Source organism: Protopterus annectens, chromosome 2.part0 (assembly GCF_019279795.1).
Source record: "Protopterus annectens isolate FY-2018-M chromosome 2.part0, PAN1.0, whole genome shotgun sequence".
Taxonomy (NCBI): domain Eukaryota; kingdom Metazoa; phylum Chordata; order Ceratodontiformes; family Protopteridae; genus Protopterus; species Protopterus annectens.
Window position 1 is genome coordinate 1,144,966,856 of NC_056728.1, and position 16,865 is coordinate 1,144,983,720.

Consider the following 16,865-nt stretch of genomic DNA (forward strand, 5'->3'; position numbering starts at 1 on the left):
TGCGGAAGCTAGGTCTGACTCTAAACCGGTTACAAGTGGCACTCCCCAGGGCTCAGTCCTAGGACCCCTCCTGTTCGGCATATACTTCTCAGAGGTACAGGCAAGCACAGGAGGACTATGGCTGACCAAGTTCACAGATGACTGCAAACTAGGGGCTATAACTGACTCTCCAGCTGACACAAACATCCTCCAAAAGGGTCTCACTGAGACAGATACCTGGTGTCAAAACCATGGCTTCAAGCTAAATGCCAAAAAGTGCATAGTCATCCCCTTTGGTAAAAAAAAAGTACCCACAAACTACCATATAGGTGGTAGCCCCCTAAATACGGAAGACGTAATAAAGGATCTGGGGACCCAAGTAGATAGTAACCGCTCCTTTGATAATCACATTGCCAAAGTGGTTAAAAAATCCTTCTATGTGGCCCACCTAATCACAAAACTGTTTGCATCCAGATCGAAAGCGGTCATTGGGCCCCTCTATGCATCACTCATCAGACCCATCATAGAGTACAATGCCCAATTTGGGATGTACCTTACAAGATACCTGCAACAACTGGAAAGACCACAGAAGTACCTCACCAAGAGGATCACTGGTCTCAAGCAGATGCCCTATACAGCTCGACTAAAGAAACTCCAGCTGTACTTGGTTGCATACCGCCTACTCAGAGGTGATCTCTGCCTGACATACAAGGCCATGTCCAACCCAGAATTGATGGACATGCTCCACCTAAAGAAAACCATATTCCCTTGAGCCACACTTTCCAGGGATCTAAACCTCACCACAACAATAAATAAGATGTGCTACAGGGATAGATTCCTGTCCCAGAGACTTCCCATGCTCTGGAACAAGATTCCAATCTACATCAGGCAGAGCTCCTCATTAACCCTCTTCAAGAAAAACCTTGACGAGTGGATGGGAAACAAAGTTTACCCCAGGGATCACTTCAATGGCTCTGCTGGACAGAGGCACAGGGAACTAATCTAAGGGGGCGGCAAAAGCCAACACATTCTGGCTAGGCTTATAAATGCCTTTGGGCAGATAGGTGCATAGGTAGGTACTAGGCTATTATCACTGTTACAACTACAGACTGGAGGAAGATGATGGACAGGGATTAAACCATCATCCTTGTAAAGGTAGAGGTTTACCCCCAACATTTTAACCTCTCTACAGCAGGAGTTGCAAGATACACCAACAAAAACGGGGAAAACATGAGCCAACAAAGAAGTTAACAAGCATACCTCAATTTTGACACAGTTAAAGTCGACCCCATAGAAAGGGAAATAGGAACATATGTGGACACCCAATATGTCACTTCAACAACACGTAGCTAAGATAGTAAGAAAACCATTTTACAGTACCCAATTTATATGTAAGGGTATGTCTTCCAGGTCCAAGGAAGTTATAGTGCCACTGTACTCAGCCCTTATCAGACCCATCATCGAGTACAATGCCCCCTTTGACAAGTACCCATAGCCAGCCTTAGGCATAGGCCAACTAGGCAACCGCCTAGGGCCCTACTCTAGCAGGGGCACTTTTCCAGTAATTTGTATGGTGTAGGTAGACCAGGATGGGGCACCGGGTGCTATGGGAGGGGCGATGTGCATCCCTTTTGCCTAAGGCACCAGATGACCAAAGGCCGGTCCTGCATGTATCTAACCAGACACCTGCAACAGTTGGAATGCCCATAAAGGTTTCTCACCATATGAATGCATGGCACGAACACCATCTCCTACACTGATCACCTAAAAGCTTGGTCTCTGTATTCAGGTCTCCTACAGGCAACTGAGAGGTTCTTTGCCTGACTCATAAGGCTTCCTCAGATCCAGCTCTGCTGGATCTGTTGCACATGTGCAAAATAAACAGCACCACAAACACTAGCTCCAGGGATTTGAACTTCGCTTGTGACATACACAGAACACGGTGGAGAGACAGCTATATGTGCCAAAGGATCCCCACACTATGGAACAGGCTGTCCATCCAAGCAAAACAGAGTTATTCCCTGACCCTATTCAAACAAGCCCTTGACAGTTGGATGGAAAATCACAAATGTTACCCCCAGTCTGGCCCCCATGTCCCTTATGGACAGAGGTTGTCAATAAGAAAAGTATTACCCTAACACCCACCCTACAAATCTCAACTTGCCTCCCTTCTAATATGTCCCCCCTCTATATACACACCCCCAAGATACTCAGGACACAAATGGTTTTGGGTGCACAGCTAGGCTTGAAAGGGGCCTAGTGGTAGTTAGGTTCATCAAATACACAAAACACACATTTTTTTCTCTTTTTCAAATCCGTTTTGAGATGCCGATTGCGGTTTAACTTAGCACTTCCAATTCCTCACAAACTAGTCTTGCACAAACTTGCAGTGTTACAAGATAGTACTGAATTTTATTTTTTCTGTTTATTGTTTCATTGAATATTGTGTTAAAATAGTACTGCATTTATCTGCTTATTTATTTGTTTACTGAAAATTGTGAGCTCTCTCTCTGTCTGCAATTAGTTTATTCTTCTCACTTCATTGTTATTTGGTGCAGAAGTCTTAGCCTAGAGGGATTCTCTGTGCCTTAAAATGTCTTAATCCCTTATTTCTGAAATTATTTCTGCTGAATAGTTGCATACTTGAGCTGTTTGGTTGGCTTTTGCATACCCTACATTAACTTTATTACAAGCTGAGATAAGTACAAACTTGCAGTGTTACAAGATAGTACTGAATTTAATTTTTTCTGTTTATTGTTTCATTGAATATGGTGTTAAAAATAGTACTGCATTTATCTGCTTACTTGTTTACTGAAAATTGTGAGGTCCCTCTCTGTCTGCAGTTAGTTTTCCTCACCCACCATCTCTGTTCTTGTTGTGGTATTAATCTTGGTGGCTTTGGAATTGACCGCCCCACCTGGGCCCATCTCAGTTGCTCACTCAACCTAGTACAGCGAGATCATATTTTGACTTCAGACACTCCTACCATTCTCATTTGTTCAGCCCTATCCCAGCTCTATCCTAGTCTAGTCTCATTAGCTCATCCTGCCTAATACAGAGAGAACATTTGAGTTGGCATAGCCACTAAGGCCCCGAACTTGTCAGAGTGAAGACTGCTGGAACAGGGCTCAGTTCTGAGTTTTTTTACTGGTTAACTGGGTAATTTGTTCAAATCAGTTTGCTTGTTGTCTATTGTTATATATATATAAAAAAAAAACAATTTGCACTTTATCTGCTTTTACGGTATTTGTGTTTCTTCCTACTTTATTACCATATTTTGCTTTTGCCTCTTCCTAAAAGTACTCAGTTGTGTTTATTCTGCTGCATTTATTACTGCTTGATAGAATAACAGTTACAATTTAATCAGGCTACTAAGTCTTTTGGTTACTGTACTTGGGCTTCAGACCAGTTTTACATTAAGAAGGTTTGTGGACTGCATTGTTGTGGCAGGACAGGTAGCTTACATCCTTCTACGTTGGGAATTGCTGACTGAAGGCTCAGTGTCTATTATTTTAAAAGTGTATTATTTCAGGTTTACACACTTGGGCTCCAGGCCAGTTATTTTACATTAAGGTTTGTGGTCTGCACTCTTGTGGGAGGAAAGGCTAGATTCTACCCTTTTGAGCTGGGAATTTCTGGTCAAAGGCTTACTGTGCCTCCTCATTTGAACTGTTTTTCTGATATTGGTGCACCTTGTTTGTTGTAGCATAGACTAGATTCAGGCCTGCTGAATCTAGCTTTGTTTGTATAACTTGAGCACTAATCCAGGCCATCTTTCTTGGAGAAGGTTCCCCTGCACCCTAGTGACAGGAGTGTGCGGTTAGAACTTGTCAGATTGAAGACTGCTGGAACAGGGCTCAAGTTTTTAGTTTTTTTACTGGTTAACTGTGTAATTTGTTTAAATCAAGTTTGCTCATTTTCTACGGTTATATAAAACAATGCACTTGTCTGCTTTTATTGTAATTGTGTTTCGTCCCACTTTACCTTATTTTGCTTGTGCTTCTCCTTAAAATTATTCAGTTCTATTATTCTGCTGCAGTTATTAATGCTTGGTAGTAGCCTGATTAAATTGTAACGGTTATTCTAAGCCTTTTGGTTTAAAAGCACTTGGGCTTCAGACCAGTTGTTTTACATTAAGAAGGTTTGTGGACTGCACTGTTGTGGCAGGACAGGTAGCTTACATCCTTTTAAGTTGGGAACTGCTGATTGAAGGCTCAGTGTCTGTTATTCTAAAAGCACATTAGTTCTGGTTTAAGCACTTGGGCTTCAGGCCAGGTATTTTACATTAAGAAGGTTTGTAGTCTGCACTCTTGCGGGAGGAGAGGCTAGATTCTGCCCTTCTGAGCTGGGAATTTCTGGTTAAAGGCTTATTGTGCCTACTTATTTGGTCAGTTTCTTTCTGAAATGTGTGCGCCTTGTTTGCTGTAGCCCACAAGTTAGTAGTTTATTGGCCATTTTGGGCTAATTTCTATCTCTTTCATTTCCCTGCTATAATAACCGCATTTGCGCGGTTTTGCATGCCGGGCAGTGCCGGTTAGCTAGGGTTAAACTATTCCTGGCTCCACGAAGTCTACTCTTCAATTTTTCCCTTGGAACTAGACAAACTTTCAAATTAAGCACTCAAACCATTCATTTCACAGCCCAGCACTTGCTCAAAACTTATAGCAAGCACTAATTAACCCTAGCACTAGACCCCCTATACTATCCAGAAGGACAAAGCTCTCTATTCGTCCCTACCAGCTAATCAGTAAAACAGCTCACTTTACCTATTCAGGCATGTACAAAGGGCAGTTTCAGGTGTACTCTCCAGTCCAACTGGTGAATCTGCACATTTTGAGGGAATGTTACAACTGCCTCATGTACACAGACAACCCTCTCCTCCTACCAACAAACATCAATATATGCAAGAGATGCAAGTATACAGCCAAACTGAAGGCAAAGCTCTCTCAACCAAAGACTGGCACTGACAATCAAGAGGAGAAGGAAATTACTTGCAACACACCACCAGTCTCACATGCCTACTAAACCAACACCAGCAAATAACACACAAATACGCAAAAACATACTCGGAGGCTCTAAATAAAAATCTGCAAAAGCAACAGAGACCTCCAAAGCAGACACCCAAGCAACCTCCACATCCCATCACAAACCATGAAACAAATACTTCACATTATCAGTGTGCCACGCAATCACAGCCCTTAAGGCAAAATAACATACCCAACACACTAGTAAAAGGTGACTCTATAGTCAGGCACACTGATATCCCACTAACTAGGCTGGACAAGGAGAAGGTTACAGTTAGCTGCCTGTCGGGCGCCAGGATCCACCACATAACACAAGCACTCAGGTCACTCCAGAACAAGTACAAATACAACTCTGTCATTGTCCATGTTGGTGTGAACGACCTGAGGCGTACTTCCCTGGACTGAGAGACATGGAAGAGCTCTCTGATCACACAGCCCAGGCCGGTATGACCCTGACCCTAAGCAGCATCCTGCCCTCACCAAGAATGATGCCACAGTATAAAAAAAAATGATCAATTTCAACAATTGGCTAAGTTTCTGGTGTCAAAGGGGATCCAGTATCTGTCCACCTGGGATGACATGCTCGATAAGCCACATTGCTTCGAAAGAGATGGCTTCCATCTGTCACCCTTAGTCTTTCGAATACTGGCCAAGGCTTTTGCCGCCCCCATAGTGCCTTTTTTTAGACAAAGCTCAAAAGACAAACCCACCACCGTAAATAGCACAAGTAACCGAGGGTAATGCTACTCAACACCAGAAGTCTAAACTTGCATGCACTCGAGGCACTCCGCAGTATGGAGAACATAGATATTGGTGCAGTAACAGAAACCTGGTTTAAGGCTCCAGAGAGCACAGATCCCGGACCGGAACACAAAAGGTGAGGGTGTATCCATATTCATCAAGGATACCCACACCTCCAAGTTAGTGGCACAGCACAATGCCTCAAAGATCATTCATGTGCAATTAACAACGGGCAAAACTGCAAATCAAACGGTAGCTTGTTACAGATCACCCACCATGACCCAGGACCCCCATTCCGCATTTCTGGTGACACTGGAAAATATGAAGGTCCTACCAAACGCCCTAATATTGGGTGATTTCAATTACCCAAACATTAACTGGGAGAACTACTAAAGTATTACCTCCCTTGCCCAACGTTTCCTAGAATTCATAAACTCAAATGCCCTGGATCAACTGGTCAACACCCCCACCAGAGGTAACAACATACTGTACCTGGTCATCACCAACATGGGCGACCGGTGTTCTACAACGGAGGACAAACCCTCGCTGATTAGATCAGACCATAGAGTAAATCACTCTGGACATCCACATTCCTCCCCCACCCCCAATCAAGAAAACCACTGTGAAAAACTTTTCAAAGGCAAACTTCATGTTACTTAAGACTGAGGTGGAACGGTTCACAGTCCCCATGCTAAAGGACAACGCTGTCCAAGCTGCCGAATCCCTTACAAAGGCACTCTATGAGCACCTGCAAGAATGCATGGATCGTGCTATCCCAAGCAAAACCAAGACTCACTCCTCCAAGAAAAGGAAACCAGTCTGGTGGACCCTGCCATAAACAAGCTATACAACAGGCGGAAACTAGTACAGAAAAAAAAAAAAAAAAAAAGAAAGAGTAAAATCCCATGAAGGAAAGACATCCCTGATCAGTATCAGCAAGAAACTACAATCCCTCATAAAATCATCCAAGGCTAGCTTCAAAAGAAAAATTGCCAAGAACTCCAAAGATAACATAGCTAAAGAAAGCTTTGTGGTCAAGAACCTAAATGGAAACTCTCAGATCTGCCTGAGTTCGTGCAGAATGGCACAAAATACACTGAACCGACAGATATTGCCAACATTCTGGCAGACAGGTTTAGTGCAAATTTCACGCCCCTCTCATTCCCTAAAGGGCCCATAACCATGCCAGAAGAATGTACAGCCCTGGCAATCACTGACACACAGGTTAAAACAGGCCTATCCGAAGCCAAAAATACAGCTTCAGTAGGACCAGACGGTGTCCCAGGCTGTGTCTTACACAAGCTCCAAAATGAACTAACCCCTCACCTAAACACACTGTTCAAACTCAGCCTCTCTACAGGCTATGTACCCATAGAGTGGCGCACAGCAATAGTTATCCCGCTCCACAAAGGTGGAGTCACACCAGACTCCAGGAACTAATGCCCTATAAACCTGACTAGCCTGGTCTGCAAGACTATGCAGCACATCATAATGGAATTCATTAACAGAGACACTGGGAACCTCAAACACATAATCACACAAAAACATACTCGGAGGCTCTAAATAAAGATCTGCCTAAGCAGAAGAGACCTCCAAAGCAGACACCCAAGCAACCGCTACCCCAAAACAAAACACGTGCAACACATCTCACAAAGCCAGTGTGCCGAACAGTCACAGCCCTTAAGACTAAACAACACACCTGATACACTTGTAATAGGTGACTATCGTCAGGCACACTGACGTCCCGCTCACCAGGCTGAACAAGGAGAGGGTCATGGTGAGCAGCCTGTCGGGCGGTAGGATCCGCCACATAACATAAGCACTCAGGTCACTCCAAGGCAAGTACAAATATGACTCAGTCATTGTCCATGCTGGTGTGAATGACCTGAGACGTACCTCCCTGGACTACATGAAAAGAGACATAAAGGAGCTCTCTGAGCATGTAGCCCAGGCCGGTATGACCCTGACCATGCTGGTGTGAATGACCTGAGACGTACCTCCCTGGACTACATGAAAAGAGACATAAAGGAGCTCTCTGAGCATGTAGCCCAGGCCGGTATGACCCTGACCTTGAGTAGCATCTTACCCTCACCAAGAATGATGCCACAATATGAAGACAAGATGATCAATTTAAACTGGCTTAAGTACTGGTGTCATTCAAAGGGGATCCAATGCCTGTCAGCTTGGGATGATATGCACAACAAGCCACGATGCTTTGCTAGGGACGGCTTGCACCTGTCACCCCTGGGCTTTCGGATATTAGCAAAGGCTCTTGCTACCCCCATAGTGCCTTTTTTAGGCAAGGCTCAAAAGACAAACCCACCTCCATAGGTATCACAAGGGATAAGAAACTAAGAGTAATGCTACTCAATGCCAGAAGTCTAAACCTCAAGATGCACGCACTCGAAACTCTCCTTAGCATGGAGAACATCGATATCTGTGCAGTAACAGAAACCTGGTTCAGGGCTCCCGAAAGCATCCCAGCACTATCGGGTTATACCTCATACCATGCTTTTCGGCCCCAAAACTTGGATCGAACCACAAAAGGAGGGGGAGTATCGATATTCATCAAAGATACCCACACCTCCAGGTTGGTGGCAAAGCACGAATGATCAGAGACTATCCATGTGCAACTAAAACTGCCTTCCAGTTTATAGCCTGCTACAGACCACCCTCCCAAACACAGGAACCCCACTCGGCCTTCCTGAGAACACTTGAAAATATGAAGGTCTCTCCAAACACCATTATATTGGGCGACTTCAACTACCCAAACATAGACTGGGAGCATTACTCTAGCTCCAACACCCTAGCCCAAAGATTCCTACAATTTATAAACTCAAATGCTATGGAACAACTTGTTACCACTCCCACAAGAGGGGAAAACATACTGGACCTGATCATCACCAACATGGGGACTCTATGCTCCATACCAGAAGTGTATCCCTCACTGGTAAGATCAGACCATAAACTAATCTCACTGGATATTCACATCCCGACCCCACCCCCTGCCCAGAAAACCACAGTGAAAAACTTCTCTAAAGCAAATTTGACACTCCTCAAAACCGAGGTGGAATCCTTCAGAGCCCCCGGGCCTGTGGAAAATATGGCCCAGACCGCAGAATCCTTTATAAACGCATTCTATGAACACCTTCAGGAATGCATGGATCATGCGATCCCAAATAAAACCAAGACCCAATCCTCCAAAGGCAGACGTCCTGTCTGGTGGACCCCAGCCATAAACAAACTATACAATAGAAGGAGAAAGCTACTAAATGACAGAGCAAAATCCCAAAAAGGGAAGGCATCACTGATCAGTATTAGCAAAAAACTACGGGCACTCATAAAATTGTCTAAGGCCAGCTTCAAGAGAAAAATTACACAGGACACTAAGGTTAATCACACAAGGCTTTCTTTAGTTATGTTAGGAACCTGGGTGGTAATTCCCAGATATGCTCAGAATTAGTCCAAAATGAAAAAAAATACACTGAACCCACAGATTACAAACTGGCTCAAGGACAGAACCCACATGGTTAGAATTGCTGGAGCCATGTCAGACTCCAAACCAGTTACAAGTGGTGTCCCACAAGGCTCAGTCCTGGGACCTCTCTTGTTCAGTATATATTTCTCGGAGGTATAGGCCAACATGGAAGGACTGTGGCTGACCAAGTTCGCAGATGACTGCAAACTGGGCGCCATAATCGACTCTCCAGCCGACACAAGCATCCTCCAAAAGGGCCTCATAGAAACAGACAACTGGTGCCAGAGCCATGGCCTCAAGCTAAATGCCAAAAAGTGTATAGTCATCCCCTTTGGCAAAAACAAAGTGCCCACAAATTACCACATAGGTGGTAATCCATTAAGTACAGAAGAAGTAATTAGGGACCTGGGGACCCAAGTTGATAGCAATCACTCATTTGACAACCACGTGGCCAAAGTGGTTAGAAAAACATTTTATATAGCCCACATAATCATGAAGGGATTCACATCTAGATCAGGGGTGGTCATCGTGCCTCTTTACTCATCCCTCATCAGGCCCATAATTGAGTACAATGCCCCTTTGGGATGTACCTTACCAGACACCTGCAGCAACTGGAAAGACCCCAAAAGTACCTCACCAAGAGGATCAAAGGGCTCAAACAGATGCCATATGCTGCCCGGTTAAAGAAACTCCAGCTCTACTCAGTGGCATACCGCCTGTTCAGAGGCAATCTGTGCCTGACGTATAAAGCCATGTCCAACCCGGAATTAATGGACATGCTACACCTCAGAAAATCCAAATCCCATCGAGCTACATGCTCGAGAGACTTGAACCTCAGCACTGAAATAAATAGGACATGCTGGAGGGACAGATTCATAACCCAGAGGCTCCCTTCACTCTGGAATAAAATCCCAGTCCAGGTTAGGCAGAGTCCCTCATTGACTCTATTCAAGAGGAATCTTGATGAGTGGATGGGAGATCCTAGGTTTACCCCGGGTATCACTTCTGTGTCACTGTTAGACAGAGGCACAGTATACTAACCTTGAAATAGGGCATAGCAAAATAAATTTAAACTGGGTGGCGAAAGTCAAACACATTCTGGCTAGGCTTATAAATGTCCTAGGGCAGATAGTCTAGTATGAACCTATGAACCCTACCCAGTTTGGCTTTGTTAAGGGCAGATCATGCCTCCTAAACCTGGTGGCCTTCTTTGAGACAGTTACCAAGGCTTTAAATGAGGGAAAGGGGGTCCACACAGCCTACCTAGACCTCGCAAAGGCTACGTCACGAGATGGGTTGCCAATTGGCGCATGGATAGAACCCGCACAGTGAGAGTTGCAGGCTCTAGGTCTGACTCTAAACCAGTTACAAGTGGCAGCCCCCAGGGCTGAGTCCTGGGACCCCTCCTGCTCGGTATATACTTCTCAGAGGTACAGGCAAGCAAAGGAGGACTATGGCGGACCACGTTCGCAGACGACTGCAAACTGGGGGCCATAATTGACTCTCCAGCTGATACAGACATCCTCCAGAAGGGTCTCACTGAGACGGACACCTGGTGTCAAAATCATGGCCTCAAGCTAAATGCCAAAAAGTGCATAGTCACCCCCTCCCCTTTGGAAAAAACAAAGTACCCGCAAACTACTATATACGTGGTAGTCCCTAAATACAGAAAATGAAATAAGGGATGTGGGGACCCAAGTATATAGTAACCTCTCCTTTGATAATCATATTGCCAGGGTGGTTAGAAAATCCTTCTATGTGGCCCACCTAATCACAAAAGGATTTGCATCTAGAACAAGAGAGGTTATTGTGCCCCTCTACTCATCAGACCCATCATAGAATACAACACCCCATTTGGGATGTACCTTACAAGACACCTGCAACAGCTGGAAAGACCACAGAAGTACCTCACCAAGAGGATTACTAGCCTCAAACAGATGCCTATGCAGCCTGACTGAAGAAACTCCAGCTGTACTTTGTTGCATACTGCCTACTCAGAGGTGATCTCTGCCTGACATACAAAGCCATGTCCAACCCAGAATTGATGGACATGCTCCACCTAAAAAAAAAAAAAAAAAGAAATCCCCAAGAGCCACATGCTCTAGGGATCTAAACCTCACCACAATGATAAATAGCACGTGCTGGAGGGATAGATTCCTGTCCCAGAGACTCCCCATGCTTTGGAACAGGATTCCAATCTACATTAGGCAGAGCCCCTCACTAAGAAACCTTGACGAGTGGATGGGAAACAGAAACCTTACCCTGGGGATCACTGCAGTGGCTCTGCTGGACAGAGGCACTGGGAACTAATGGCTCTGCTGGACCGAGGCACAGGGAACTAATCTAAGGGGGCAGCGAAAGCCAACACATTCTAGCTAGGCTTATAGATGCCCTCGGGCAGATAGGTTCACAGGTAAGTACTAGGCAATATCCAACTATTTCAAACTGTTGTACCATGCTGTCCACCTAGCCAACAGCATAAGCTGTGTGCAGGACAGTAAACAAGTGTGTAATCTGGTGAGTGTGTCGGGAGTGTTCCACACACAGCAATATGGAAGCGGAGATGTAATATGGGAAAAGTTAAAATCTCCCCTTCCTAACAATTCTTCTCAGAAATAAATATACATACACACACACCTCTCTCTGTGTGTGTGTGTGTATATATATATATATATATATATATATATATATATATATATATATATATATAGGTTCATAGGTTCATACTAGGCTATCTGCCCGAGGGCATTTACAAGCCTAGCCCATAGTTTTGTGGCTTACGCCACCCCTTTAGTATGGGGAACTATACCCATTATTTTAGTGACACTGAGGTAATCCCTGGGGTATATCTGCGAACTCCCATCCATTGGTCAAGATTTCTCTTGAACAAGGCCAGCGAGGTGCTCTGCCTCACATATACCGGGATTTTATTCCACAGCATAGGGAGTCTTTGGGTGATGAATCTATCCCTCCAGCACGTCCTATTAATAGCCGTGTCGAGGTTTAAGTCTCCCGCCCTTGTGGCTCTGACGGATCTATATTTTTTGAGGTGAAGCATATTCATCAAATCTGGGTTTGACATGGCCTTGTATGTTAGGCAAAGGTCACCTCTGAGCAAGCGGTGGCGACTGAATAGAGCTGGAGTTCTTTCAGTCGGGCAGCATAGGACAGATGTTTGAGACCCTTTATCCTTTTGGTGAGGAACTTTGTGGCCTCTCCAGCTGCTGCAAGTGTCGGGTCAGATACATTCGAATGGGGCATTGTACTCAATCATTGGTCTGATGAGTATAGGGAGACTATGACCTCCTTGATCTAGATGAGAATCCCTTCATGATAAGGTGGGCAATGTAGAAGGTCTTCCTAACTACTTTAGCTACATGGGTGTCGAATGACAGACTACTATCAACCTGGGTCCCCAGGTCCCTGATAACTTCTTCTGTGCTCAGTGGATTGCCACCTATTTGGTAGCCAGGGGTAACCTTGTTTTTCCCGAAGGGTATGACTATGCATTTTTGGCATTTAACTTTAGGCCATGGCTCTGGCACCAGTTATCCGTTTCTGTGAGACCCTTCTGAAGGATATCCGTGTCAGATGTGTTTTCTACTATGGCGCCCAGTTTGCAGTCATCTGCAAACTTTGTCAGCCATAACCCTCCTGTGTTTGCTTGTACTGGAAAAGTAGATGCCAAACAAGAGTGGGCCCAGGACTGAGCCCTGTGGTACACCACTTGTGACAGGCTTTGAGTCTGACATGGCGCCAGCAACTCTGCCCTGTGGGTTCTGTCACTCAGCCAGTTTGCAACCCATCTTGTGATGTATGGGTTAACATTTAAGCTGATGAGTTTTTCAATGATACCCGAGTGGGGTATTGTATCAAGGCCTTCGCCAGATCGAGGTAGGCTGTATGGACTGCCTTTCCTCATCAATGGCTTTGGTGACTGTTTGAAAAAGTCAACCAAGTTTAGAAGGCATGATCTGCCTTTGACAAAGCCAAACTGGGATGGATCCAAAGTCTGCAAATTCCCTATGTCTTTATTTATGAGGTCCATTATGATCCTCTCCATGGCTTTGCAGATAAGGCTTGTCAAGCTAATGGGACGGTAATTTCCAGGGTCGGTGGAGGCACCGCCTTTGTGAAGTGGGGCCACAGTTGCAGTGCGCCACTCCTGGAGTGTATCCAGAGGTAAGACTATGATTAAACAGCTGTCCTAGCTGTGGGTTTAATTCCTCGTTGAGTTCGTGGAGCACACAGCCGGGGACACCATCAGGTCCCATGGATGCTGTGTTTTTTGCTTTGGAGAGAGCAGTTCTCACTTGGGCGTTGGAGATGTTTGGGGGGCTGCAATCGCTTGGTATAGATATCTCTCCTTTTGGGGGGGGGGAGAAGTTTGCACTGAACCTGTCAGCCAGTATGTTGGCAATGTCTGTAGGATCAGTAATCTTCACATTATTTTGAACTAGTTCTGATATAGTTCTGATATATATATATATATATATATATATATACATACATATATATACACACACATACACATATATATATATACACACATACACTCTATCTATCTATATATATATATATATATATATATATATATATATATATATAATGTATATATACACTCTGTCTATATATATATATATATATATATAGATATAGATATAATGTATATATACACTCTGTCTATATATATACATATATATATATATATATAATGTATATATACACTCTTGTCTATATATATATATATATATATATATATATATATATATATATATATATATAATGTATATATACACTCTGTCTATATATATATATATATATATAATGTATATATACACTCTGTCTATATATATATATATATATATATAGTCTGTCTATATATATAAATATATATATATATATATATATATATATATATAATGTATATATACACTCTGTCTATATATATATATATATATATATATATATATATATATATATATATATATATATATATATATATATACACATACATACATACATACACACAAGTAAATGATATGCTAAAGATTATGCCTTACATACTCAAGACATGTATTCAAGGTCATGCTTTCTCTGTGCCAAGGGCATGCACAATATACATCCTGGAATATTACATATATTTTTTAAAAGGATTTATGTCGTGCAATAAGATTCGCTTAATAAATAATAAAGAACACACACACGTCTGAGTGAACAGTAGTGAAAGCGTAGGCTGTCCAAAATATAGGGAACGGGGATAAGGGCCGCACTCAGGGGTAGGAGGAGGGGGACTACTTCCCAAAACTAATGTGCACGTCAAAAAATCCTGGCTACACTCCACCCAGAGCTCTCCGAGAATAATCCAGTTCAACTGAACCTGCAAAACACTTAATTTAGTATTTACAGTTGATAAAAATCTGCTGAGAGCAAAGAATTCTGACATTCAGCTTCTTCCTTGTAGTAGTTGAGTATGATTTTATTACCAACCCAACACGAACAATTTTATCAAGGTGCTGTTCTCTTGTCACTCCTGCAAGGAAGCGGATTTTTTATCCTACTTAGTGCAGCTGCGAAAGAAAGAAAAAACATCCCCTTAACCTCACAGCAATAACAACATAGCAGTTTTTCGAGCATCAGAGCAAGGGATCAGACTCAGAGAGAGGAGAATCTTCTTACTTTTCAAAATATAAAATCCTCGTATGTTTAATTCACACAGTTAATAATAATAGCTCTTTGTATAACTTTGGTTAATTTAATATTACACATACTCCTGAACCGGTCTAAATGCATAAAGCAAGAAAACAAAATCTAGGAGGAGAATTAGCGGTGCTCCATTCAAAGGACAAAAGTACAGCGCTATCCTTAAATCATAGCACTTGAGAGGTATGCTGCTACCAAAGTCACGTTTCACACTCAAGTTTAACAAATGTACCACAACGCTGCTCTGCCATCTCCGCATGTACGGTGGTGTCATCAATAGTACCCCCCTTACACAAACTGTTTTTGAGCCCGCTTACAGGCATCAATCACATTAGTGTTGTACGTGATGGTCTCGAACGTGGACTGGATATCAACAAAACTAACATTTTATTACAGTATGGTGTACCTGCCAGGACAACACTCCAGCTACACAACAAATGGGGCAGCATCATAATGCCAATTAAAAACTGCACAGACGTAAGACAAACGTTAACTATCCACATTCTGTTTCCATTCCACTAAGATACATATCCTGATATCCCCGGTTATTCTGTCCCGCCCACCTTGTGTCCGATGTATCAGACGGGATCTCACCTTGAAAGCCTACTGCAGTTAATATAAGACAATATAGAATTTGATAACTTTCGGGAGAATAAACAAAACAAACTGTGCCTTGTCATGCAAAACAACACACATTCCAGGACTGTGGAATAATGACCCCGCCCATCAGCTGCCACCCAAAGTTACCAGTTTAAGCAATACTCATTTCTGGTTCTGCTATTATTTTTAACGTTTTGCCCCAAGCTGGTGGAAGTGTAACAGTTTGACAATTACATATATTAACAGCAACATGATCTTAATTAAAAAGAAAGTGGTAAACTGGACCAAACTAGTAACGAAACGCATTGGTTTCAATGCTTCGCATCAAAATCAGTTTCTTCTGTAAATGTTAACAGCGAGACATTATTTCCTTACAAATATGCTACATGTTATGGAAGCACGTCTAAAAAGCAGTGCTGACACATTTTCATATTGGATCTTACCTGGGCTGGCTGAGGGCTCCGAGGTCCGCGCAACATCTGTATAATCGGTGCCTTACTGGCCCGTAACAGTTCCTCTCTTCCTGTTTGCCCCATCAACAAATGCATCCGCCGGGCCACGATAAGTAGCCACATAATTATAGTTTCCCCAAGTAATCCTGAACCTGAACAAGCGACTACGAATATCCAGTTCGGAAAAACAGTATTTGATGGACTTCTTATTCTTAACACTTTCCCGCCACACAAACTAAACTAGAAAGATAGTATGGCAAAAAACAACCTTCGGTTAAGGACTCATAGTTTTTTCAAAAAATAAATATTTGACAGTCATTGTTCCCGATGTTTTACAGCCGTCCCAACTCCCGTCACCATAAGGCGAACTACAGAAATCAGTTAGTTGGCAACCAGCCAATTAGTCAGTTCAACACCTCCAGTATACGTCATCAAACGACCTCCTTTAAAAGGGAGCGTTCTGGAAAGACGCCAGTTCCGCTGAGTGTGTAAATGTTGTTTGTCGAGGTATGTTGTGAACCCTGCATTACTGGTGGTGGTTATTGGTTTTGTTAGTCTGTTAATCTTGTCTCTCAGCTGTCTGATTTTGCTTCATGGCTTTTCTTTTCTCTCTCCTAAGACGGTTGAGTTTGGGAGAAGAGCTAGTGGATTGCATTTAATTATTAATTACTATATACTTTGTTTACTTCTGGAAATGTATGGGATTCTCATCCTTTTATTCTGTTAGCTTCCCATATCAGTAGTACTAATGTCTTAAAGTATCCTTAATTGTGTTTTTGGATATATCCCTGATGTTGGAGGTAACCGATTGAACGCTATGCCCTCAGTTACTTAGCACTACTACAGGGTTGTAGCCAGAAAATTCCATTTTGTGCGCCCAAACTTTTT

At 43.1% G+C, this 16,865-nt stretch overlaps 1 protein-coding gene across 2 annotated transcripts in view; it reads right to left on the reverse strand.

The window, feature by feature from the left end:
• The window catches only part of LOC122793380 (calcium uniporter protein, mitochondrial-like), a 1,332,984-nt gene extending 1,316,607 nt beyond the window's left edge, over nt 1-16,377 (reverse strand). The window contains exon 1 of one of the 2 annotated variants that reach the window (XM_044061335.1): nt 15,969-16,377. In XM_044061335.1, coding sequence (XP_043917270.1) covers nt 15,969-16,100 — 132 coding nt within the window. In that variant the 5' untranslated portion in view covers nt 16,101-16,377. The remainder of the gene's footprint in view (nt 1-15,968) is intronic. The other variant, XM_044061334.1, reaches the window with a different exon arrangement.
• Nucleotides 16,378-16,865: the final 488 nt, after the last annotated feature.